The sequence below is a fragment of the Trachinotus anak genome, unplaced genomic scaffold, assembly GCF_046630095.1.
Source record: "Trachinotus anak isolate AG129_WGS33_773 ecotype Australia unplaced genomic scaffold, CSIRO_AGI_Tana_v1 ptg000008l, whole genome shotgun sequence".
NCBI classification, from domain to species: domain Eukaryota; kingdom Metazoa; phylum Chordata; class Actinopteri; order Carangiformes; family Carangidae; genus Trachinotus; species Trachinotus anak.
This window is the reverse complement of record NW_027273859.1, coordinates 24409509-24437201: the sequence shown is the minus strand read 5'-3', so window position 1 is coordinate 24437201 and position 27693 is coordinate 24409509. Positions and strand designations below refer to the sequence as shown.

The window sequence follows — 27693 nt, the reverse complement described above, 5'->3', positions numbered from 1 at the left end:
TGATACAACACAGAGAACCATGAGCTTCCAGCGAAAGAGTGAAGCATGTCATGGATTTGTGGTTTTGGGTGACAGTCAGGGATGGGTTTAACTCTCTCTAATCACACACCAAAAACTAAACACAATCTTAAAGTCCTACCGTTCTTTCTCACACATATAAACAACTGGTGATGGTGATTATGTTATGGCAATCAGAGTTATCCAACCCTGATTCAGCAGGTTCTGCAGGCATTCTTCGACTTCCTGGTGTAGCGGCTTTGGAACAGACATATGTGTCTGGGGTGGTGTCATCTAGAGTGATGTGGAGCTTCAAGAAGGAATTGAAGCTATGTCAAATGCAAACGCATGACACTCTCAGAAACTGTCTCACAGTCTCTCTCCGAGCGTCATTTTGTCTTGTCATTGTTACTTGACTTTCCACATCAGTTTGCACTGTGTCCTCTCTCACCTAAGTTAATCTGTTCTGTTCTAACTCTTCCCCCCTAATACTACATCTATCACATTATAGCCAAGTGTAGGCTGTTCTACATTTGGATCGCTAGAAACAAGAATGGAGACTAGGACTGGCTCTACCAAGGCTGAGTCTTTGCCTAGTCTGAAACCACTTCCACCCAACCCAGGAAAGGGATTTGTGTCTGATTTGCAGCTAACCCAATCAGTGTCTCTGATTCTAACAGTTCATCAATGTGTGTCACTGTGTGATGTGGTAAGTTCAGTATTCTTCATTCATCATCAATGAGACAACAGACAATGCATCTTTCACCAATAAGTTGCAGGAGTTTTGCTTTGCACCGAGTTGGAAGGTAGCGGACTGTTGGAGCTGGAGAAGGTGTGTTAGGGGTAGTTCTGTGTTGGTGGGACTGGAAGGGGAGTCATGGACTACTCAGGGTCCTGGCTCAGCGACACTCTCTTTGCTGCATTGACAGCCTCTTGAGAGGTGCCCCTCCTGGCCACACCTGTAACAGTGTCTGCAGGATAGACCTAACCGAGCTTCCTGGCACACTCTTCAACCACTTGGTTTGCAGTGGCTATGAGTGTGGCAATCCTCTTGGTTTGGTCTTTCTATGTAACCCTGACTGTTTCCAGCACTAACTTTTATTTCTAGCACTTCAACCATTAGCACTTCAATGAGTTGACTCATGCCTGTCCCCTGCTCTGTGTTTCACCCCTGATTTTTCTTACCCCTCTTCACTATCTCCCTGTTGTTTACTCTGTCCATTATGTCATCTCAGTTTTTTCCCCAGAGGTGGTTGGAAGTCATGTGGATACCCCTCTGCCCTCAATTCAGTGATTCTTGGAGGCCCAATCACGGCTGTTTTTCTCAGCTCTTGCTCTCTTTCCTGCTCTAAGTTTTCAGTCTCACTTGCTCACTCAATTAACTGTTTATCTGTTACATAACCACTACTATAGCAAGACTTACATTGGGATGTAACTGTATCCCTCAACAGTCCTGTATCTCACTGTATTAACTCTGGACTAAATTGCTCACCTTCATCCTCTGACGTCTCCTGATGTGTCGTGCCACATAATGCTCTCCTGCTGCTGTAGGTTTGAGGGGATGTTTTGAATAATGGTCTTGTTCTTTCCCGTGGCTTTGTTATATGTCAAGGCTGCCTGTGATGTGTTCTGTGTTGGCGATGATGTCAACATTGAAAAAGCCAACGACTCTTTGATCAGCAACGACCGCAGCTGGAAGAAGAGCAAGTTCCGCTTGACGTACACAGCCGAGGCCCCGGCCCTCCCAGACGGTAAATAATTATCCTGTGTGAGCTGAGTGATGAGCTGTTGAATGATGTTTTGATATTAAAATATAAGCATATATCTGCAGAGGGGTGGTAGGGTTATTGACCAGGAGCAGTGGCTCAGCTATTATATCACCTGGCACTGCTGTGGAATTATAATGGGATTTCAAGACCTTTCTGCCCTCGAGGTCTTGAGTTCTAGATTCCAAAATAATGGACCAGGTCTGATATAGTAGAGTGGCTCTGTTATCTAATTCGTATAAATTAATTTGGTAATTGTAGCACTTGCTATGAGATAGATTGTGAATAAATAAAAATATACAAAACCATATCAGGTCTGTAGATCAGTGGTTCTCAAAGTGGGGTCCAGGGACCCCCAGGGGTCCTTGAGGGTGTTCCTGTGGGTTCCCAGCTAAAAGGAGAATAATTTATTTTCGCTACAAATCCATCCATAAGTAATACAAGAATGTATGACTAATTTGATCATGGATTTCAAACACAATCTGTAGTGAAGCATCTAAACGCAAAAATCTTATCAGATGAGGGACCCTGAGACAAAAGTCTTATCACATGGGGCTTTGTGGTCTAATTTGTATAATTTTAGGGGTCCTTGATGTGAAAAGCCACTGCCGCAGAAAACTATTATTTTAGTCTAGTTCCCAAATAATGTAAATGTCATTGATGTGATGTAGTTTTGTTCCTGTCTGCCAACAGCATTATACTCTGTTCACAAGAAGAGGGTTTATGGAGCAAAGATGCTGGAATCTCAAAACTTACAAAGTCCCAAATCCAAGTAAGTATATACTTACACATGAAACACTTTCACAGGAAAAAAATAGTCACATATTTTTCTATTTTGGTATAACTGGGTGTAATTTGTGAAATAATGTTGAACTGATCTAATGAACTCTTCCGGTGTCCAGCTCCTTCATTCTGTTTACTGTGATGTGTGAACTAAATGGAACAGACTGAAAATGGTGCAGCGTTGTTCCCTAAATCTCTGATGTCTTTTGCAGTCGCTCCACCATATTTGTGCGGCTCCACACAAACAACCACGACAGGCTGAGCTACCAGCCCGGCGACCATCTGGGCATCTTCCCTGGCAACCACGAGGACCTGGTTACAGCTCTCATAGATAAACTGGAGGATGCTCCGCCTGTCAATCAAATTGTGAAAGTGGAGTTCCTGGAGGAGAGGAACACTGCCCTAGGTAGGTGATGCTATTAGCAACGTCACGCCACTTTGCGTGTACAGTAGGCGTGAAATCAGGAGGTGCCGCGGTTTAAAGTCTCGGCAGGATGTCAAAATCAAAACATGAATAAGAAACAGTCTCTGTAGCTTGAACAGACACCATGGAGTCACACTTTAGCGAGGTATCTGTGCCCAGAAATCTTTCAGTGAAGCTGCATATTGGCAAACGGTTGTGGTGACACTAGGTGACTTAAGTGCGATTTTCACTGTGGCTGTTAAGCAGTGTGTTTCTTAAACACAGTGTGTGTGTGCCTCAAAATTTTCCTTGACAAATAAAGATATTCTTGGTAATAGCTTGTTAAACTTCCTGCTTTCTTGTGTTGCTAAAAGCTACCACACTAGACTCGACACAACAAATGGTTTATAACATTCTGTAATATAAGCAATTATAATTAGTCATATTAACCATCTAAAACAGGTGTATTAATTATATATATAAGATTAAGATAAAAAATTTGTGCAGATATATATATATATATATATATATATATATATATATATCTCATGTACAAATAATAACCAAGCATTTTTAAAGTTGTTCTAAAATGTGTTCAAAATTCAAGACATATCATTAGATAACAGATGCTTCATGTAAGGGTTAGTAACGGTTGTTGATAAATCCATTAATAAACTCTTTAAAATGCCTTATATCTGCTTACAGCCATGGTAGACTGTGTAGAAGCATAATATAAACCATTTAGTAAGTGTTTACATACTGCTTAATGTATCTCAAGATTCTTCCTGGTTAAATTAAAAAGAAAATGAGAGGTGCAGGTCTAATGTCACTGCATCTGTCTTTTCTTTTAAATGCAACAGTTGTTCTGTCGCTGAGTCTCTTTAAGTTTTGATTTGTCAGTCAGCAGTGAATTTCATTTCAGGCTCTCCTTGTAATTCCCAGGCCCGTTTCACAAAAGTGATTTGCAAGCACTGTTTACACTCAGATTCCAAATTGTGTCAATGCCATGTTTCACAAGCGACTGTTGCTCCCAAATTGCAAATACGCTTGTGTGGTCTGCAGGACTCGCATGCTCATGTAGGCAAGTGTAGAGTTTATTTGGATTATCTTCATGTGAAGGAGGGGAAATGATCTCATGGTCCAAACAGCAGCTTGCATGTTGCAAATGTGGTGAAACAGGCTCTGAGCTACTGTAACGGCTGTAGTTTTAAGATAAAAACTCATGTCTTGTGTGGCTTTTATACAGTTTTTTTTTTGGCAACTTGGAGCAGCGGACCAGACACAGAGCAATATTAGCTTTTGTTTGGAGATGTGTTTTTGGCATCAAATGTCAGTCCATTACCCACTCTTCCTCTGTTTTAGTTTCAACCAACAACTGAGAAAAACATCTGCCGCTTTTTGTTTTTTGTTTTCTCTGTGAACTACAATGGTATATTAGGGCCACTGTGAGTAAAAAAAGTATAATATTAATATAGAGCTAATTTATGACATTATAACTTTATCACTTTATAATCTCAGAATATTCCAATTTTCTCATTAACTGACCACTTTTTTTTTTCACATAAATTTATGAGAATATCGGAGAATATCCGACTTTTTTTCTCCCCCCAGCTCTGTAATTTTTTTTTTAACTACAGTGGCCCCCAATTAATTGTGGGTTTATCACTATAACCATTCTTTTTCATGTTACACATAGTCATTTGAATACTGTTTATATAAAATGTGAATGAATGCATCTTTAACCCTCTTCTGCAGGTGTAATCAGTAACTGGACAAATGAGACTCGTATCCCTCCCTGCACCATCTACCAGGCCTTCCAGTACTTCCTGGACATCACCACCCCACCAAGCCCTGTCCTGCTGCAGCAGTTTGCTGCTCTGGCAACCAATGAAAAACAGAAAAAGAAACTAGAGATCCTCAGTAAGGTAAATTCACTTAGTCTTCAGCGTTATCACTGACCTTTAGAATTATTGAGCTGCTGCTGCACTGAGCACTTAGCTTGGTTCGTGACCAGACACATAAGGGATTTGCGGTATCTGTGCGTGGGCTTTATCCAAAAATATACTCTTGTCTTTTTGCCATTTGAAAGCCAAATGTATGCAGACATTTTTTATTAGGACTCTTTAAAAAGCAAAGTTCTATAAAAAAAAAAGTCACCATGTGTTTAAGGCTCAACAGTAACCAACACATTCATCATGTTTGCTATCAAAATATGGGAGATAGTTTTCTGTTTCTGAAAGCCGATTTGATGCACTTTGCACCGATGGAAATACATACAGTAGGAGTGAGCTGGCGCCAAATTAAAGCCGTTGATCGTTCTAACCCAGAGCCATTCCCCCTTGCAGTGCCTCCCACAATTCACTCTCCATTTTTGTCAATGTGTGGAAAAGGCTGGCTGAGGCCAAGCAGTGACTCATATGCTCATACATCGAATCATTGTCACCAAAGCAAGAGGAAAAGATGGAATAGCTTCTGACTTCAGAAAAAGAGACAGTACAGTAGAATCAGCGCTGCAGATCAGTTTTATTTTTGCGCGTGCTAAATCTCACGCTCATTTCAGGACTTTTCTAATCCTCTTTTTATGTCCGCAGATTCTCATAATAAGCATTAGAGAACAGCCGAGCTGTCATGTGTGTTTTATTGCTGTGTTCTGTTTTCAAAAATGGAATCGATTAAACAAAAATGATATTACTGTTTTATTAACAATATCTCAAACTAGCTAATTATATGAGTTTCTGACGAGTCTAAGCACCCCATCTGTTTATCAAGGTTGAAAAGTGCTTCTGCTGTTAAGATTCCTCTGATTGTAAGGTTCGTCAGACGGTGCTTCAGGCTCAGTATGGAGACGACACCAGGCCTTATAACAGGCGCTGTGTCCCTCATTAGCAACTTGAGAACAAAGCAAAACTCAAAGTTTATTTTGCCTGGTGGCGGGTCTCTAAATTCATCCCATCCAAATGTCACTGATGACACACCAAAACAGTTGGACAGTGGATGGTGAATGGCTCTGCTTGTGGCTGCCTCCTGCTCTCCAGTCAGAAATGTTTACAGATCTAAAAGAGGAAACTATCCTCTTTTTTTTTTCCTGTTGTTATAGCGCTTCCTTTGGTTTCTTAATTAGGATAACAAAAATTCAACAACTTACCAAGACAGAAATGAAATCTAACACATATCCGCTTCTACTTTTCCTTCACTTTCTGTTCAATGCTCCAGGGCTTGCAGGAGTATGAAGAGTGGAAGTGGTACAACAATTCAACACTGGTGGAGGTGCTGGAGGAGTTCCCCTCCGTCCAGATGCCCTCCACTCTGCTGCTCACCCAGCTGCCCCTCCTGCAGCCTCGCTACTACTCCATCAGCTCCTCTCCAGAGCTGCACCCAGGAGAGATCCACCTCACCGTGGCTGTGGTCTCTTACCGTGCCAGAGGTAAGGACCCACTACTACTTGATCTTTACCTGAGCTGAGCTTTAGATATGAACATCTCTCTGAGGACATCAAGGCTGTGTAGGTGTAGCTGCAGGTGTTGTGGTCAACTTTAACGCTTCCATTTGGATTTTGAGGGTCTGAAATTGGTCTCTTTATCTCCGACATTTCATACGGCCATGTTCTTGACATTTCAGTGAAACTGAAACTCACTCACACCCTGCGGCTTCTATTAAACAGTATTTATCAGTAAGTTAAAACTCAAAAAAAGTATCCTGTATTTATATACTTTGCTTTTGTTGAGTTTATGTCATGGATCAAAGGCACTGTGCTGCAGCTGTCTCAAGGTTGCTGCAAAGACTTGAAAAGTCAAATGACTCAGCCTCTCTGAAAACCCTGCGATGGCTCAAAGAGAATTGATTGGAAGTTATCTTTGAAAGCCAGTCTGCTGTATAGGGCGGCTGGACCACGACTGTAATTACAAGGAGCGTAGATTTAGAAACACCTCAGGAAGATTCAGTCTCGCTAAACAGATTCTATTTAGAGATATGGACACAAACATAAAATGAGAGAAAACAGTGCAGGTGTACCAGTCTGTATGACAGTATATAAACTCCATTATCTACTTCAGTCTCAATTTTGTTATTAATCTCAGTGCATTGTATATTACAAGGCTCTTATATCTCACCTTGCAATGCAATTAGCATCCATTATCTCAGCCACCAGGTGTGACCAGATGCTGCTCACTATTATTTTCTCTGGCTTGTAATGCGTATTTGTACAAACATGCTACTATGATTGTATAGACTGAATTACTGTGATTTCCCTTTAGAGAGATAGAGAGAGAGAGAAATGGCCCGAGCCTTGGAAAACATGTTAGAGACACACACACACTTCCTCTGTCAGTTTGTGCACTTAAAGAGAGTGGGAGGCAGAGGGGAGAGAAAAAGGTGAAGTGTTTGTTGAGTAATCATCTCTTTCAGATGGAGCGGGACCTATCCACCACGGAGTGTGTTCATCGTGGCTCAACAGGATAGAGAAGGGGGAGATGGTGCCGTGTTTTGTCCGCAGGTAAATATCACAATGTTTTTTTCCACGAATTGTGTAGAATGTATGTTGCATCAGTACTGCGGCATGTTAAAGGAAAAGTTTGACATTTTGGGAAATAAGCTACTTTGCTTTCCTGCTGAGAGTTAGCTGAAAAGATGGAGGCCAATTTCTGCTAAGTATGAAGCTATCACTGGTAGCTAACTTAGCTTAGCATAAAGACTGGAAACGGGGAAAGAGCTAGCCTGGCTCTGTCCAGGGGAAACAAAAATTTGCCAACCAGCACCTCCTAAGCTCACTAATTAAGACACTGTACACTTTATTAAGGAGTTACATGCCAATTAATGAGCTATGGAGTGTTTTGTTTTCTTTAGACAGAGTAAGGTTAGCTGTTTGTCCATGCTCCCAGTCTTTTTGCTAAGCTAAGCGACTGCTAATGGTTGATTCATATCAAGCACACAGGTTTGAAAGTCGTCATTGAAATGCACTTACATAGCGCTTTTCTAGTAATATCCACCAATCAAGTCATATTCACTCATTCACTCACAATCATACAGTTTTTTTTCTATCACACACACACACACACACACACACACACAGTCACACATTAGTGATACATTGGAAGCAGTTTGGGGTTCAGTATCTTGCCCGAGGAGTGATTAACCCAGTAAATCACTTTTCTGATCTAAGACTTTGGAAGAATGCGAATAAGCATGTTTCGCAAAATGTAAAACTAATACTTTAAGTGAATATTGCAAGCTTTAGGATATTTTTACTTTATTAATTGATTGATTGAGTTTTGCCAAGTTCTTTGCCTATTATTTCTATTGTCTTCATTTTAGTGCACCATCATTTCAACTTCCCAAAGACAACCACGCACCTTGTATCCTGGTGGGTCCAGGAACAGGTATCGCCCCGTTCAGAAGCTTCTGGCAACAGAGACTATATGACCTTGAACACAAAGGTTGGTTTATTTCTACCTTATAGAGAGGCTTGCAGTGGATTTTCACTGCTGCACATGAACCGAGGCAGGATCTTCAGTTTGATGGCTGGTTAGGTGAATATCCAGGACAAGCTCATTCATTTAGTCTCCTAATTAAAATGCTGCCTTATGCATCTCAGAGTAATAAAACAGAATTAGATTAAATCTCTGTCGGATTTAGATAATACACAAAAGAGCAGACTATCGTTTCTCCATTCCCATTCAGAACAACACAGTAATTCTGCCTGTCACCTTTAAGGGATTAAATCGTGCCCCATGATCCTGGTGTTTGGTTGTCGGCAGTCTGAGATGGACCACATCTACAAGGAGGAGACCATCCAGGCCAAGAACAAAGAAGTGTTCAAGGAGCTCTACACAGCCTATTCCAGAGAACCCGGCAAACCAAAGGTACGAGCACTTAGGTGTCCACAAGTGTGGATGAATCAGCTTATCACAACTCTCTTCTGACCACTGTGTGGGTTTGAAATGAAAAGAGGAGAAAAGGGGCTGAATAAAAACAGCTGTGGTTATTGGTTCTGGAGTACTCTCAATCCAATTCACATCATTTGTTTCCACTTTGCGACTTTAAAATGCAGTTCTGCAGGTAAAATGTTTATCATTTGGGTTTTTGAAGTCCTCCAACCTTCATGTCTCTGCTTCTTTTGCTGGTCTGAATGATTCACGGTTGGCTATGTTCCTGTTAGCAGTGAGGTTCAGTAATAGAACGGGATATACAGAGTATAATTTTCCATACTGTGTAATTCAGGGCAGAACAGTCTTTCAGAATGCATTTGCACTTGACTGATTCTTTGTCACATTGTTTCTTTTCTCACATGACTTCTTAATGCACACTCATCATTCCTCCTCTGCATCTCCATCAGAAATATGTACAGGATGTACTGCGCGAGCAGCTGTCAGAGATGGTGTACCAGTGCCTGAAGGTGGAGGGAGGACACATCTACGTGTGTGGAGATGTTACAATGGCTGGAGACGTTCTGAAGACTGTCCAGCAAATCATCAAGCAGCAGGGCAGCATGAGCCTGGAGGATGCTGGCTTCTTCATCAGCAAGCTTCGGGTAAAAGAGAGAGGAAGCGGTGCAATATCATCACCGTGATGTTCACCATTAAACTCCACCAAACAGCGTGGAGAGATGGTAGTGTCACGAAAGAGAGGGCCACTAGTTTAAATCCTGTAAAGCTGTGAGAATAGTGAATGAAAGGTGATCTCCAGCATTGCAGAGGTGCCAATGAGCAATTCGGTCAATCGCAGCTGAATAGTCAAAGCACTACTACACAGCTTCTTCACCTGAATATACGTAACTGAAACATGGAGCAGCAGAAAGACAGAAGGCTTGTTGAGTCAGTATCTCCTGAAAAAACAGAGATTAAAAAACATCGCCCACTGACTTATTTTCATTTGTGAATTCAAGGGTAAAAATGCTAAATATAGCGTCACACGTCATCAAGCCCACTATTAACACACCTGTGTGCCAGTTTACAAAAGAGGGAATGTTATTCAGTACTGTTCAGTGAATGTGTAAAATGCAATGACTGCAGGCATCTGGAGACACATTTGTCCATTGAAAACTGTTTAAGGTAGGAATATAAAAAGAAAAATCTCACCCTTCTAGTGCAAGGTTGCATGAAGAAGAAAATAGAACATGCATAAAATTAAAAGAAATACTACTGTAATACTGTATATCATACATTCAACAACAAACAAACAGAGAAGACGGCTCACCTGTGTTACCCGGTGCAGTGTTTACATTAAATAAAAATCTGCATCCCTCCACATTGTTGTTACTCCTGCTGTAGCCCTGATCTTTAAGACTACACAGAGGAGGATAACCTGTACACAGGGTGAATAATAATTTATGGCTCAAACATGTCTAAGTTCTCTCTAATATAACCTCTGCTACTAAAAAAAAATCTGAAACCATCAAGTGCTTTATTTTTATTTATTTTTTCTCCTTCAGGAAAAGGCCATACCTAACAAGGCTGCTCCTAATTTTTCTTTCTTTCTTTTCATTTAGTTAAACACTATCTAAAGCAATATCCATCTCACATCTCTCCCCGTCTCTCTCTCCCCCTGTCTACCTTCTCCATTTTACTGTTGCCAGGATGAGAATCGCTACCACGAGGACATCTTTGGTGTCACCCTGCGCACCTATGAGGTCACCAACCGGCTTCGTTCAGAGTCCATTGCCTACATTGAGGAGAGCAAAAAGGACTCAGATGAGTAAGTGATTTGTCTCTTTAATGTCTAGTGTTTTCTTCATGGGCGGGCTACTTCTTGAAAGTTTTTTCTAATGGCACAAAACAAAATCCTCTTTCCAAAGTAGGCCTGTACTTGAAGGAAAAAAGCTTGAAAACGTGTGGGTTGGACCAAAGTAACAGCAGTTCTTGTGAACTTTTGAAATGTCTGTACAAGAGGAAAAGCCTTATGGTCAGTAAAGGTTAATCCTAAAGCTAAAGGAAGTTCCATGGCAATATTAGATTGAGACATCTCAGGGCAGCAGTAGGGTTAACACTTTGGCTTTTGTGCCAGACAAACCACCACAATAAATTTTATAGTCCCCTGGTGTTGAAGGATCATTACAATTCATCACCCAGGGGCCATGGATATCAATGGACAGACTGACTGCTTGTCAAACAGAGTAATAAAGTTGGATAGTTAACCTAGAACAAGGATCTCAAACCTGTAGCTTAGGGGCCAACTATGTTTTCACTTTATTGTTACATCCAACCAAGTCATTCATTTTTTTTCCCCAGTCTTTTATTTTGGAGAAATTTTAGGAAGGTTGCAAAATCAGAGCATAAAGATTGGCACGTTATTTAATGTTTTGCAAGCTGCAAGTAAGTTTTGCTATTGCTATACAGCCAACATTAGCACTAACAGCTGTTTACTTACCAGTCTAGAGGAAACATTGTGAGGAAACAGTCCAACTTTTGGTCCAATGCTTTTATGGCCTTTGAGATTCAGTTGTAAATAACATCTATTCAAACAGTAACCTGGCTAGTTCCCACTTGCCAAGTAGCTTCATTAGCCTTTTGCTAATTTTCCATTAGTCATTTACATAACCTGCTGACTCTGACCCATGACTCATATTTTCATTTTTTAATGATCACACATAAAACCTTAAATTCTTTCAGTCCTGTCTTCATTCATGCGTCATTTGCCCTCTTTCCTTCACTGGGTCATTGTTAATGTCTAGTGTCCACACACAATGCATAAAACCAGGATTCAATTGTCTTGTCTGCAGCACTGCTGAACTGTGTGGGAGTCTATGATGTGTTTTTTTTTTTTTTTATTTATTCATCTTTTCAGATCAGAGATCCAGCTGGTTAGCTCACGTTTCAGGAAAAAAAAAGTGTTTTGACACAGCCCATTGAGATTTATCTCGACCAGCGAGATTAGCTTTATCTCAGGGAGAATTTGTATAAGACAATCTCTATAACTCCAATCTGCAACCTGTAGTTGTTGGTGATGCGGGCGTGTTATCACCCTCAGTTTCAGATGAAAACAGAGTGAGTAACCATAGAAACCCTGTGGAGAAGGGCCTTTAAACTAACAGGATTAGAGTGAGAGCGAGTGGCTCTGTTCCATTTCTGTTTTTGTTTCCGTCGTTATTTGTGCATATTCAAGATTAAACACTTCATATACTCTTGCCATGAGAGCAAAACAAGGGCCCTACATAGCCACTATGGCTCATTAAGTACCAACATAATGCATCACAGACGATGGTTCCTGTGTGGATTGTCACTTGAATTTCACATTTGGCCATCAAAGCCCCTGCCTGCTGGATGAGTAATGACTGTAACATCTCTATTTCTATGTTTCTGTTGCTCTCTGTCTGTGTGTCTGTCTTTCTGTCTCTCCTTCTGTCTTGTCTTTCTCAGGGTTTTCTGCTCGTAGATCTATGAATCGGGGGCTTTCCGACAACAACCAGTCTGGAGGACACAGCAACGCCGGTTAAAGAATACTGTGCCAATTTTTGTACTGTAAAAAAAAATGGGTTTCTTTCTTTTTTTTTCTTTTTATACCACTTCAATGTTTCTGTTGGGCTCTGCAGTTTTGTCTGTAGCAAGTTGGAAATGTTCTGTTCTCTGAGAATCTGTTTTGCTTGTTGATGATACTTCCAAAAATGATAAATTGATCATTTTGATTCATAATGTGTGCACCTAGTGTAATGACCTGCCTCATTGTGAATGCATGACCAAAACAAGAATATACTCAACAAATATAATATACTCTGTGTTATTGTTAAACTAAAAAGGCTTTTACTGAGGTTTTATATTTGCAAAGAAATGTGCGGCGTTGATATCAAACAGATATTTCTGATTTCAGGAAAGAATCAGGGCTGATCAAATGTATTTGGGCTGTTGGGCTGTTGTTCTTTCTTTTTTTCAATAAAGGTAGTTTCAGACAAAGTTAGAAACGTGAAAGATGTACAGGCATGAAGATGGATTGTCGTATTGACAGGTCATCCTGAATTATGAAAACAGCGATTCTATCACAGCCTCAACAAACACATTATCTAGCTCTTCAATGGCAATCCATCAAAATGCATTAGCCTCTGTGCCAGCTCTCCTCTTATTGGCCTGTCCATTCTCTCACAACATCATAATCTCATGTGTCCCAGCTGGTACTTGCCCATCCACAGCAGCGTCATTGGAATTGGAGGGCAGACACTAAAGACGAAATGTGAACTTGTGTCACTGCACGTTTACATGAACTCCAGTTTGTAGGAAATACAAACTTCATCAGACCTCTTAGGGTTTTATTGAATTATAGATGATTATTTAATATATCATGTTCACATTTATGCTTTTCCTCTTTCTTGCTGAGAGTTAGATGAGACTGTCGAAGCCACTCTCATCGTCTGCACAGTAAATATGAAGGTACAGGGTTGCGTTGGTGGGGTGTGTTGTTTCAGGTACCGGTGAGACATGAAATACAATCCAGGGATTCAAGTTAGAGGAATTAATCTGTGAATCCGAAGGTTTCTAAAACATCAACACATTACACAGCTTTTAAAATACCAAGAGTCAGAATTTCACATCTCTGGGGAGTTATCACGACGGCAACTCTTTCACATTTTGTCCAGATGAATTGATGTTATGTTGTGTTACAGGCCAATAACATTAACACCTTATATCTTGTTTGTTGATGTTGTACAAAAACCAAAGTGCAAAAACAACACATTGTGGTTTAACAGTCCTGGACAGGCTACGTGTCTCCTCCAATTAAACAAACAAAATGTAATGAATGAATTAATGAGCTTTAGATTTGCTGGTAGGAAACTTTTGGAATGAGCTAGCTGTGTCAGTTCTCATGCTAAGCTAAGCTAACTGGCTCATATTTACCATACAAACACTATATTGGTATTGATCGGCTCACCTTGCTCTCAGCAAAATAGCAAATGATCTTCCCTTTCAAAATTTGCATGTGTCAGCATCACAGCTCCTCTGCCTCTGGCCTTACATTAACTCTCTGCCTGCCCACATACGCCACAGCTGCTCTCTCTTCTGCCTCTCTGCATGTTTATTTTTATTTATTTATTTATTTATTTTGCAACCCTGCAGCTCACATGCCACTCTTTCACTGTGACCTGACACCTGCTCAGTAGCATCAGCATGCATATATGTGTGTGTGTGTGTGTGTGTGTGTGTGTGTCATAAGTGCGTGCATCTCTGTACGAGTGGGTGTAACCGTGCATGTGCTCAGGTGTGTGTTTCTGCTTGTTGTCTGCTACCTTGTCGAACTGCTCAGTGGGAAGCTGCCCACATGGCTTTTGAGTTTTGATCTCAGCAGTTCAGTCCTGTTGTAATAAGTTCCAGAGAAGTTTTTTCCTCCGGTCACGAGAGGCGATGGCACTGCCGCTGTGGTCATTTGCTGCTTTCCAATGAGTCAGGGTTGTAATTTCAGTATATTTGTGCAGGGGCTGCATTGTTTATTGATCACCCTCTCTGCAGTAACCTGTGGCTTTTCTTGTCAGCTTCTTGAGTCTCATTCGTTCCCTTTTCTTTGTCTTTGAAGCAAATTAACGATAGCTGTCAGCATGATTAACGGGTTTCAATGTGACATCCCAAACAACTGCTGAGAATATGTTTGTTTTTGTTTTTCGGTTGTGTCTTTCGTTTTTTTCCTTTTCTGAGTCAACTGTTTTTACTGCCGGGAGAAACTGGGCGAGTCCCACTGTCCCCGCTGTTGCTCATTCCGGATGAATGTCTGTATAATTTGTTCAAACAGATTTCATTTAACTGGAATGAGAGCTGTCAAGAAATTGTCTGTGATGTAAACTGTGCAACAGGAAAACTATTGATACGAGATATAGCTTCTATATATAGCTTCTATATATATATATATTCAAAGACAAAGTATAAAATATAAAGAGTACCACTTTGATCTTTTCTAAGAATGTATTTTGATTATGTAAATGAGCACTATGATTCTGCTTGATTGAAAAATAACAAAAAAAAAAAGGCCTATTCTATATGGTGTCTCTCATATCCTTTAGGTATGGAGATAAAACAGCAGCATTAAATAAATGCATGGTGATCTTCTGTCTCCTGTTCATATTTAAAAAAAAAAAAAAAAAAGCTCTGTCTATTTACCAGCACTGTGTCAGTCAGTGAGACTGTATCGTGAGGTCCGGCCCTTCTCACAGGGCTTTGGATGCTTCAAAACGTTCTTGAGGGGGTTTCTTTTTTCTGTGTTTGCATATTGCTGCTGCTATGAACAACTCTGATCCAATCAGCCTCTGCTATAATGACCTTTGTTGTGTATTTGATCGAGGATATTCCATTTTAATGCATCAACTGCGAGGACTTTGCATTTACTTACAAATAAAGAGAAACATTTACAGAATATGTCAACACAGTTGTTTGGTTTGTTTTTTTCTTGTTTATATAGGAAGTAATTCGGATTGGAAAGGTTTATTCCTGCAGCGGGACTTGTTTAAGGTCAAAGCATTTTAGTTCGAAGGTCAGATTTAGATCTTGATGAAAGTGCTTTTGTGCTGAAAAACAGAGTTGCAGCCAATAAGCCAGATGCTTCCCCCTCCCCTTCCTGTCTTTGTAAGTGCCGGTCGCCATGGCTCAGAGTCGACACTCAGGGTGCTGAGATGCTTCTCAGTGCCATGGCGACCTGTCAACAAAACAAGCCGTGCAAACTTTACACAAGGGCTCTGATTGGTAACTGGCTGTCAGGTGGTCAGGCAGTGGCCTTTCTAATCAGCCCAAAGAGTCTGACCCTCCTACTGAGCAAGATAGGTTGCATGAACACATACTGCACTAGCTGCTGGTCAAATGCAGTGCAGTGATTTCACCCAACAGCACAGATATTTTACCAGCAGGTTGGATTAAAACCAAACAAACCAACAACAAAAAGAAGGCAAAATTAGAAAGTGATGTATGCAAAAAAAAAAAAAAAAAAAAAAAAAAAAGGCAGCAAAATATCCTCCTCAGTATTAATATCAGAATTACTCTGCGTTAAAGTCATGGTTCATGGGAAGAAGTTGGCCAAGGAGACGCTGCTGCCGTCTGTGCTGGAAGACGATGACGCAGACACAGAAAGTGAGAAGCTGCACCTGGGGGAGGTAGGAGGCTGACCATCCAGCCAAGTCTGCAAACTCTTGAGCAAGGGAAGTGTGAGCAACCAGGTAGGCAGGTGAAGCCATGCAGAGCTTTTCAGAAGCAAATTTTTATGGATCCTGAGAGTCTTAACCTCAACACCATCTCTAGGTATGTCTCAGGGTATACACTCAGCAAATACAGGTTCAAAAATGCAGGCTAAAGAACTGTTATTTCCCTTCTCACCCAGAAAGTCTGTTTTCATGTGTGCAATGTTACTCACATGCCAAATAATGGTGTTTCTGAGTAGCCTACAAAGTCCTGAACAATATATGACATGGCTGACTGAGACATGTGGTAAATATGCCTTTAGACCACAAATAACAGGAGTGAGTGACAGATACAACAGCTTCTGGTTCAGGAGGTTAAAGGGAGGTGGGGTGGGGTCATTACAAAGGCTAGAAGGACAAGACAGGAGAATACAAGCTTGAAAGAGACAAGCTGAAATGGTTGATCCACACTGATGGACTCATGTTGTCCAAAGTGTAGGTATCAGCTTTTATTCTCCTTTCTCCTGGCAGATCGAGCGCATCCTTCAAAGCTTCTCACTCAGGCTGCCAAAAGCAGCCAGCATTGACGAGTCACGATGTCTTACTTTCTCATTCTCCATCCACAGACAGAGGTCGACGTGCGTGGGCCAAAGGACCAGCGCTCAAGCTCTGATGGGAATGTGCTAGACAGAGGTGAAAGAGAGGGTGAAGAGAAAGAGGAGGAGGAGGAGGAGGAGGAGGAGAATGAACAGGAGGAGCTGGGAGGAGAAGAGAGTGTGATCTCTGTAGAGGACTACGACACAGATTTGGAGCTCCAAGGTATAAAGAAAGTTGATTTTAGGTCGAAAATGGGAGATAAATTGGATGGGAACGTTATTAGAATTTGTGATAAAGGGTGTGATGTTCCCTCTTAAAAAAAAATAGGTTTAATAATTTAATAATCTAACATGATATTTTATACAAGGTTCACAAAGTATTTTGATAACGAGTTTTAATTTGATCGTGATCAGAACATGCATTGATAAGGCGAAGTGTTCCCTGTCACCCCATCTGTTAATCTTTTCCCTGCTGCCTTTCCATCTCCTCAATCACTAAATGATTTCACAAAAAGAAAAAAAAAACAACAAAAAAAAAAAACAAAACAAAACAGAAACTCCTCCACACGCCCGCCCACACATGCGGAGCCCTGTTCTGCATCTTAATGATTTCATCTCAGTGCTTGTGTCAGGCTTCCTTTTCACCAGAAGTGAAAACCATCTGGTCTGAATGAGCTCCCCATAACAGGGCGAAGTCAGCCACGAGGGAGTTTTCAATATCACACTCAAAAGGGTCCTCCTCCGGGGGAAACTGCCACATCTCTCCTTTTTTTCAAAACGGTAGTGATGGCGAATGACTCAGTAGAGCAAGTGTCTTTGTTTATGTTGCAGGTACGGAGGAGGCATATGACCCGACGGGGCAGACATGCTACATGGAGGCGTGTGAAATGTTACAGGTGGTACCTGCCTCGTCCTTCCTGCGGCACATGAAAGAAAGCGAGCTGTCCATGGTGCATTATGGGCTCGGGCCTCAGGTAGGTTCATCATAAGTTAGGGACTGTATGAAAATTATCAGAAGGGAAGAGAAGTAGAATTTGGGCAGGGTTTAGTTTTTTTGTTTTGTTTTTGTCGGGACAGCAGGGAGTTGTTCATTCAGTGACAGTCACATCTGTGTATTTAGAGGAAAACTGGTTCATTGAGAAGCTGAAGTGACAGAAGTCTTTGACAAAGAGCTAACGGAGAAGCAGTATGACTTCAAACGAATGATGGTGTTGCTCCAGCCAAGTTAAAACCTGATGACAGATTAATGCTTTGTTTACAGTTTGTTTCTGCTGCCCCCAACTGGCTAAAATAATCAGATCTTACAAGTTAAAAGTATGTGGAAGAGGGTGTTCAAGTTCTCAAGGGAGGGGGCACCAAGAAATATTAATGACACTGTGGATGCTTCATTAAAAATGAAATATAAGCCCCCCCCCCCAAGCCAAATAATTTTCATACATTGCCTTTGGACTGTCCATTTGTCTCAGCTTCATAGCATGTAAGAGAGCATTTTCCTTTTCCTTCAGCTGTTTCCCTCATCAGATCAGTTTCACCTGAGGGTAATGTGCTCAAACTGAACCTGCCTTCTTGTATAAGAGCCACAGATGTTTGAACCTCCATGTGGAGATGTGCTCAAATACCACATGCGATTAAAAGGTCCATGTGAGTCTGAGCAAACGCTAGACATGTTCAATAAGATTAGACTCTAACGCTATTTCAGACCAGCCCAGACCTTTGTTCAGTGAGTGACTCATTAATTCAAAGTCACATTCTCCTCCAGGGGACTGCACTGATCATGAGAAAGTCTGTGTTAAGTGCAATAAATTTGAGCTTCAAGGAGTTTTCAGTCCTTTTCCAAGGAAACAGATAATATCATATATATATATATATATATATATATATATATATATATATATATATATATATATATATATATATATATATATATATATATATATAGATAGATAGATAGATAGATAGATAGATTAAGATATATGATATATAATATATGAGAATTAAGACATGTAGACACTATATTGACATTTTATCTGATGCTCAACCGGACTAAACAATAAATCAAGGATTTGCTTTCATTTAGGAGTAAAAGCAAGAACGTTTCCCCAGATGTAAACTCCAATCTGCATAATGAGCTCTCTCGGAGTAGAAATCAGTACATGCAACCACCACTCACTTTAAAGAGGTTGACTGTGTACTGGTAAGATCTATGCAATGGGCTACACTTATGCAGTATGTATATGTATATATATCAGCCACAACATTAAAACCAGCTACCGGCTGTGGCTGATTGCTGTACACAGATACGTACATATCGACAAAGACATAATCAAGGATGCTCTGGGCAGGTTTAGACCAAAACCAACCAAACCAAAACCATGTGACATAAGTAATGTAATGTTATATACTCTAGGAAAATCTATATTTGACCAATTTTTTAACCTGAAACTTGTATAACCGTATTTTAGCTCATAAATCTATAACAATTAGACACATTTTTAACAGTTAATCAATGTAACTGCTCTGCAGTTGTACATCTCTGACTGACAGAAGAGCCTGGAGCTCTTAGCAACACAGTTTGACATTTTTACAGACTTTCACTGGTCCGTAACATTTTAAATTAAAGGTGTAAAAGTAAATCCATTCCTTAGCAAGCAAGGTTTCAGCTAACATTATTCAGGCAGATTAAATTGGATTTTAAATAAATCTTCATCTGTCAATCATAGTGAGGAGAAGTAAAGCAACTGAGTGCAGCTGCAAAAGGTTATTTATTCAATGTTCTGCAGACTGATGGGCTTGTCAAATCATACAGACAGATACTCTACATGCATTTAAACACATCATCCTCTGGTGGGGTTGTGTCTGCTCTTCTTTTTTAAAGATCAAGTTAGCATAAGGCTTCACACACTCAACTTTCTCATTAGCTGTGCTGGAAACTATAATTTTCATGTTCTGCGAGCTTCATTTTTGACCCACACCTCCACACCGCTCCCCTTCTGCTTCATTTGTCTCACGCAGGTTTAATATTCCTCTCTCCCTGTCTTTCTCTCTGCCCACCTGCATCAGTACATCTACCCCTTTAACTGGAATACAGATAAGAAAACATGCTGCAGCGAACAAACACAAGAATTTCACTTTGAGGTAAAGGCTTGGTTGTGTGTTTGCAGGGCACCAAAGCACTGGCGGTTCCCCTGGTAACCAACACTTCAATACTGAGGCTGAACCTGCGAGATAATTGGATGGAAGGAATGGGCGGAGCTGCTATAGCTAAGATGTTAAAGGAAAATTGTTACATTACAGGTGGTTTCAGGCGTGCACACATTTTCTCTTCCCTTTCCCTGACTCTCACCTTTCTCTTGCAAAAGTGTCACCTACACTCCCACTCATGAGCCACTCTCACCTCAATTATATGTCACAGCACACAATTTAACATCTGGGGTCCCTGTTTAATATTTTTTAAATGTCAGTCATATGTGCAGTTCAGGAACCTATGGGGGATCTATGGAGAATCACTCCTGTGAGTCATACAGGCTCTTTGGGCTGACATTATTTTTCACATCCATTGTCATGCACCACCATTCAACTTTCAGGGGTAATCCAATTTTATGAATATCCAGTATAACAAATTAGTTGCCAGTGTAGGCTGTATTTTGCTAATGCTGCGACAGACATTAGCCAACACTGATTTATATTCAATTTATATTTGATTTCGGATGAACAATTACAAAACAAATGAAAACGCTGAAAGGTTTGAGATGAAAAAACAGTATGGGAGTTAGAAAAAAAGTCATTCAGGCATGAATGTCTGTACAAGATTTTATGGCAGTCTATCTAATAGGATAACAGTGGTTCTGTGGGCCACAAAGGTATTGCAAGTTGGTTGATGTAATTTTTAAAACAGTACAATTTTGGTCAAGATATTATTTTTAAAAAATTATAAACATAAATAATGTTTTTACATTTTTTAAAACAAAATGATCTTTTCTTTAATTGTTCTCTCCCCGTCAAACAAATAAGAAAAATTGAGTTTCCCCTGCTTTCAGTTTAATCCTGAATGTTCAATTGTTGTCATTAAAATAAAAAGTGCTCTAAAAACATATTATTTGGAATCCATATTGTTATGGGATCAGATCTGGGCTGCAGACATTTTTGAGATTTCGAAGTGGGCCATGAGTTGGAAAGGGTTGGAAACCATTGGTCTAATAGAAACATTTCACTCACAACCGCAAATGTTGACCACCTGGTGGTGCTACAGGAGAACTCTGGGATTAGGATTAGTCATTTGGCAACAATGCAGTTATCAAAGTATTTCAGTAAAAGCCAAAAATATCAACCTGCTGGTGGCATTAGATGAAAAGGTCATGGGTCCACCAAAGTCGGTAAGATTCATGTCTGTACGAAACTTCATGGTGATCCATGCAGTAGCTGTTGAGTTATTTCAGTCTGGACCAAAGTGGTGGACCAACTGACAGACTGACATTGCTAAAGAACCATGCTATCAGCGAAGCTAAAAATGGCAGGTGTGACCTTTAAATTCCAAAGGTTTGCCATTAAAGAGTAAAACATCTTTTGAGCTGCTCTAGATTCAAAATGAAGTTTTCTATATTTCTTCCCTGAGGGCATTTCCTCAAAGAGGAAGTGATGAGCAAGAAATATGTCTAACAATATCCAGGGCCTTTTGATAAGCCTGAACTTTAAATTGAAGAAAGGGATGGGAGTAATTTTGGATGTTTCTAAAACAGTCTCTTCAGTAGTTGTCAGACTATCAGCGCATGTTTTTCTACATATGATTTACATTAGATTGAGATAGTGGAATAACACCTTAGCTTTTCCTGACACACACTGTGCGTTTTTTAACCAGCCTCTTTCCACCATACATGACCTTTGACCTGTGTATTTGTGTGCAAATCCCAGAAGTGGACCTATCCGACAACAATCTTGGGGATTATGGGGCCAGAGCCATAGCTGGTATGCTTAAGGAGAACAACACCCTGATGAGCCTGAAACTGTCAGGGAACCATTTCACAGACCGGTCTGCTGAACACCTGGGCCCAGCTCTCGTCACCAACACCAAGCTGCAGCACCTCGACATCAGCCACAACGCTCTGGGAGAGTGTGCAGGTAGCACAGCAATTAGTTATACACAGTAAAAGGTCTCAAATATTCTGTGAGGCTGTAACCTTTCAAAGAATGAAACAGTGCCCATGGCTCCCATTTTTATGGGGTTGATATTAAAGATTTACACTGTAGATGTATATTTTCACATATTTTGAAATTAGCAGCACCAGGTAACTTCAGAACCCAGAAATTACATTTGGCATCAATAATAGCAAATGACATTAAAAGTCGTGTGAGTAATGAGGTGTCAATGAGTTTTGTCTCTCTCAGACAGCTTTTTTTGTTATTGTTGTTGCACCTCACTTTAATTTGGGCCAAAAAAGAAAAAAAACAACACCTGTACAACTGTACTCGCCTATATAAACAGCTACGATGCTGCTGTAAAGAACCTCCACACCTCTGGTTTCAGGCCTTCCCCCACTGGATTTTGGAACCTGGTTGCAGGGTTTTTGCTTAGTGAGATCCAGTACTGATGATGATGATTATTAAGGCCCAGCTGCATTGCTGCAAAGGTGTTGGAGGTCAGGGGCAGCATTAAGATTTCTGTTACATTCCCTTAAAGAACCTACAGCTGAAAACAAGCACCAGAAAACAGCACCAGAACAAAAGATAGATAAGCCTACATTTATAAAGAATTCACATACCTTTGGCCATATAGTATAAGTTATACTGTGGATAAAGTAATTTCCATATCATTTTGATATCAGAATTATGCAATTATTTTCAAATATTTGTTTCACATGGACATAATTTGACATCTACTAAAGACAAAAAATAGAACATTTCAGCTTAGCAGAACCTTTATATTATATATTAATTATTTGTTGTTTTGAACACACATGACAATATTAAAACCACAAGTAGTTGTCGAAAGCAGCTGCACAGGTGAATGCAAAGTCCTGATTTTCTGCCTTATTAAACAAAAGTTGCATATAGAGTAAATCCCTTTAAACTGACCAATAACTGTGAAGAGTGCAGATTCATTTAACATTGTGACTATATGCAATTACTGGTATCGACTATTATAGGATTTTTTTTTTTTTTTTGGAAATCCATTCTCATAAAAGCAGTGTAAGTGTTTGCTGTAATGATGTAGCCTTATCTCTAAGCAGTTGCAGGACAGCAGGCAGCAGCAGGCTGTGGTATTCAAAGGTCAAGAACATTTCGCCTTCATTAAAACCTCTTTCAATTATCATGCGGATGAGCTTTCTGACAGGCACCTTGTGGAAGAATGGCAGACCAGGATGCACTGAGCATCTGATGGAGGTAATTGAAAATAAATCTGTAGGAAAGGGGACAGCACTGTGTGTCATTGCGGCTATGATTCATCCCCACATATTCAATTCTGTTTTCTCCCCTGCTGAAATATCAAAGGACATCCTCATGCGTTTTGAGAGCACTCTTCCATATAGTAGGTCCCTGAGAGAAAGTATACCACTCAAACACCCTGACATTCGTGCTATGGTGTTATTGCTTTTTCAGCCAAGCGCAGTAAGAGCGTCTTTTTCTATGATTATGAACCACTGAGTGCTGTGCACTGTCTTATCCCTGTGATAAAGTGGGTGAGATGATGATGGTGGGATCTCTGCCTCTATGATCCTCACTTACTAGTGCTTTAATGCCTTCAAACACACAATCACACCATCTCACTGCAGATATGATAAATGGCACCTAAAGAGCACAGAAGTGGGTATTTGTGTGACTGATTTTAAAAAGCACTTCTGATTATGTTTTCTTACCACAAAAGAATCTAAAAATTTGTGCACCAGCCTCATACAAAATGACAATGATTAACAGTGAATATAGCAATGGTTTACACATTTGCCATTTTGGGTGAGTCAGATATTCTTGGTCTTTTCAAAATTCAATGATAAAAACCTTTTAAATTTAAAGCTTTTATTTTTGGCACATTGCCAATAAATTTTCTTATGTTTTTTTCCCACTCCTAAGGGCAAATCCTTGGAGACTCTCTGTCAGAGAACACTGGGTTGAAATCACTAAGTCTGGCCTGGAACGGCATTCGAGGGAGAGGAGCTGTGATGTTAGCCAATGGCCTTGGGGTAATACACCTAGAAATCAGTGTTTGAACACTATATTACTTTTTGAACTCATGCAAGACAAAAAAAAATCTACCTAATATTGTGCAGGATCAGACTAGAATACCTTTTGTTATTTAGCTCTTCAGTATTAAGTATTCAGCAGAAAGTGCAAAACACACTGCTCATGTCAAATGAAAACACAGAGAATTTTTAAAACTGAATTTTTTTGTACACGCAAACATTAAACCCATTCATGATCGTTAAACATCTCGTTTGGCCTATTTGGCCACAATGGCATCACTGGGGTCCAACAGCGATGTTGGACGATAAGGCCTGGCTTGCAGTCAGTGTTCCAGTTCATCCCAAAGGTGCTGGGTAGAGCCATGGCTCCACAAGTCCCTCCACACTCAGGAAACCATTTCTTTTATGGACCTTGTTTTTTGCCAACATGACGATGCACAGGGGCATCGTCATAGTGAAACAGGAAAGAAACTTCCCCAAACAACTGCCATAAAGTTGGAACCATTGTCTAAAATGCATGGTGCAGTTTTAAGATTTCCTTGATTGGAACTAAGGGCCCATGGAGTCATGAAAAACAGCTCCAGACAAAAGTACATAAAAGTAGCTGGACAGGTGGACAGCTGTGTTCAACACCTCTGGCCACATAGTCTACATAACATAAGGTATTGAAAAGTGAATTGGCAATGAATTACAGATCAATTATGGAGACTTTCCTTAGCAGGATTAGTGAAAGTGTCAACATCATGATGTATTCTGGTGATGCTGTTTTGAAAGTATAAACAGAACTTGTATATGAAGTATAATGATAAGATCCAGTGATGCAGCTTGATAGTTGCTCAAAGAGGATGATATAACCTGGTTAACCTGCTAACCCTACTTTGTGAAACAGCCCCCTGGTCTTGTATCCATCAAGCTTCTCACAGCAGGAAAGGCAGGAAGGTGTAGCTGCCTTCTTTTTTTCTTTCCATATCTTTGTAACCAAGATGGTCAAGAGGAGCCTGATATCTAGGCTGCACTGACAGGTTTGAGTGATTCATGTCCTGAGCACCTCATTATGCTGCACTCTCACTTTACATTAAGGTGTGTCTTTGGTCTTCAGTTGATCTCGTTAGGGAAGAAGTTGCAACTTTTTATTGCATTTGAAATGGCAAACCATTTTTCTCTTAGTCTCCCTTTACCAAACAGATATTCTTTTCTGTTTTTCAGGGAAACATTTCCCTCCGAACAGTGGACCTGTCATTTAATGGCTTTGGTAAAGACGGAGCCATTGCTTTAGGACAGGCTCTGAAAGAGAACAGCGTTTTGGAGGAGCTGAATGTGAGGTATGAGCCTTTGTTATCTTGGTATCTGATAATCAGATTAGCTTACACTAACTGAGTTAAAAGTTGCAGGGGCTGCAACTTCGCTTTAGATAATTATATTCTCATAAATGAAAGCAAATGGCATCCCGTTTATCTTCTCAAGCAAAATAAAGCTCGCCTCACAAATTTCCAGACATTTGTGCTCCATGGATGAATAATGCCATTTAAAAAAATAACACTTTATGATTGCTTCCCTGACAGTCCAACACACATTTTTTTGTTTTCTGCATTTGTTTCTTGCCACAGTAACAACCGAATACCCCCTGAAGGAGCCATCCGCCTCACAGTGGGCCTCAGAGTAAACAAGACAATCAAATCCCTGAATGTAAGCTGTTGAAAATAGATTGGTTCTAGCTTCAAAAGCAAAGGGGGGCATCAGTGGATAAAATGGGATAAATAAATGGATCATTGTAACTTGCTTTAAGATCAACACCCAAGCATCTCAAAGGCTCATCTCAACTGATTGAAAAAAAAAAGTTATGGAGAAGACACAAAATTAAGCTACAGCCTGAACATTTGATATTGATTTTGTGTGCTCACCTGTGTTGAAAATGGAGTTTGGGTGTTTGATTGCATATGCAAGTCCAAAACCTCTCTCTCTAACCTCTCTACTCTGAGCAGGCTAATCTGAGCAGTTCAAGATGTGAAAATGTGATCAGCTAGTTAAAAGTTTCAAGGTTCAAAGACAGTGTGAACTGTATCTGCATTAATGGCATATAATTACTACAGCTGTTCTTTTCTTCTGCATATAGTCTTCTAACAACAATTGTTTAAGTTTATTTTATGTGGACAATACACGATAAATTACACTGATGTGTTGATGGGCCAAAAGTAGCCTTGGAATCAAAAAATAGTTCTACATTTTAGGAAAAATTTGCTGAAGAGGAGAATGATACCACTCTCTCCCATGTCTGTCCAATAAATATGGAGCTACTGCAAGCAGACAGTTAGCTTAGCTTAGCATAAAGACTGAAGTCCTTGTTCGAATCTAATACACAATCCACCTACTTGCAATTGTTTAATCAGTACAAAAACTGAAGTGTAAGAATACAATCATAGGACATTATATCCCAATGTATTTCTTGGCTCTGGCAAATGCCAAGAAATAACTGTTAGCCCTGCACACAACGCAGTGCAAAAGGAAAATTGTTATTTTCACAATAAATTTGATATAACACTAATTTGGGAGCTTTAAAGGGGCTTTGTGGTGGATTTTGTTACCACTGGACAGAAATAGATTTGTTTCCATGCTTTATGCTAAGCTAAGTTAAGCAAATAAACTCCTGGCTCTAGCTCCATAGTTATTGCACAGAGAGGTCAGGGTGTATGATCTCTCATCTAACTCTGCACTAGAAAGTGAAATTGTTGAACTGTTCCTTTATTTTGAAATGGCGCGGGGAAAGAGGATCTATCTTTAAAACCCATAGTAGCCTTAATAATATATTTTATCACTTACACAACTGAAACCACAGAGAAGATCCTCTTTCTCTACTGTGGTATTACTGCCATATTCCAACATTTGTAATGTTTATCTTTGGCCAGATGGGTAGGAACCCCATCCTGAATGCTGGCTGCTATGGCATCCTCAAGTCTATACAGGAAAACCCAGATTCAGCCATGGAAGCTTTAGACTTTGCTGTAAGTCGCACAAATCTCTTCACATTTCACCTCTGTAAGAATTTAGCAAATCTTTTCCCTTTTGCACGAGAAAAACGTATTCACTTGCTTCTCTGTGTATCACTCCTTCTAGGGCATCCCAGTGAACCAGGATTTTGAAGACTTGTACACAAGAGTGAAAGAAATATTCCCCGCGCTTACAATAAATCATGGGGGCAGAACTGGCACATTCAGAAAAGCAAAGGCTTGAAAAGTGTTACTGTAATTGCTGTACTTTTATGCCAGAAAAGATGGAAGAAGTCTTGTCAAAGCCCTGTGGACTTTTCCATCAACAGATGAACCAAAGGATGGATTCCTGCAAGGATGTCATTTTTAAAAAGCTGTCATTTCTTTAAAAAGGTCCATGAGAGCTATACCTTCTGAATAAATCGATCTTACATAAAACTTGTTCAATGTCAAATGAAAATAAAGATATTACTAAAGTAGTTTGTTTGTTTTCTAAAAGAAACGGTACATTAACAGCTTGTGTGCCGCTAGCAATATAGTGTTGTTCAAGTCATTAAACATGGGCATACAATACAGGTATTGAGTTTGATTCTTTTTAGGTATGATCTGATTTGATGTTATATAATGTAAGTGGGTAGAATGATGGAGAGGATCAGAGAGCACCGCATTGTGTATGAAAAGAACTGAAAGTGGGTTGCACAAAAAGGATTTAAGTACTGCATGACTAGTCTAATAGAGAAACCAGCTTTGAAAGAACGGGCCCACTATTAGATAAGAGACCTGTTTACTGCGGCAGGACAACTCAAATAGTGTCCGATACAGTAAGCAGTCATTTGGAAATGTGTCCCTCCCACACACACCCAAATATGATCCCCAACCCGGTCATTTTATTTCATATTATTTATAAAACCATCAAA

At 40.1% G+C, this 27693-nt stretch overlaps 2 protein-coding genes across 2 annotated transcripts in view; both read left to right on the top strand.

The window, feature by feature from the left end:
• The window catches only part of nos1 (nitric oxide synthase 1 (neuronal)), a 45278-nt gene extending 30000 nt beyond the window's left edge, over positions 1-15278 (top strand). Inside the window, exons 19-29 of the mRNA XM_071483698.1 lie at positions 1610-1748; positions 2457-2535; positions 2759-2952; positions 4705-4874; positions 6163-6373; positions 7354-7441; positions 8260-8381; positions 8659-8807; positions 9281-9475; positions 10520-10638; positions 12300-15278. Of these exons, the coding sequence (XP_071339799.1) occupies positions 1610-1748; positions 2457-2535; positions 2759-2952; positions 4705-4874; positions 6163-6373; positions 7354-7441; positions 8260-8381; positions 8659-8807; positions 9281-9475; positions 10520-10638; positions 12300-12315 (1482 nt within the window). The 3' untranslated portion in view covers positions 12316-15278. The remainder of the gene's footprint in view (positions 1-1609; positions 1749-2456; positions 2536-2758; positions 2953-4704; positions 4875-6162; positions 6374-7353; positions 7442-8259; positions 8382-8658; positions 8808-9280; positions 9476-10519; positions 10639-12299) is intronic.
• Positions 15279-15395: 117 nt separating this feature from the next.
• Positions 15396-27448, top strand: lrrc74b (leucine rich repeat containing 74B). The gene is made up of 10 exons (XM_071483697.1): positions 15396-16000; positions 16651-16843; positions 17452-17594; positions 19782-19914; positions 21529-21735; positions 23683-23792; positions 24999-25114; positions 25400-25478; positions 26696-26791; positions 26904-27448. Exons 1-10 carry the CDS (start codon positions 15812-15814, stop codon positions 27018-27020), a joined length of 1383 nt encoding a protein of 460 aa, XP_071339798.1. The 5' UTR covers positions 15396-15811; the 3' UTR covers positions 27021-27448.
• The last annotated feature ends 245 nt before the right edge of the window (positions 27449-27693 follow it).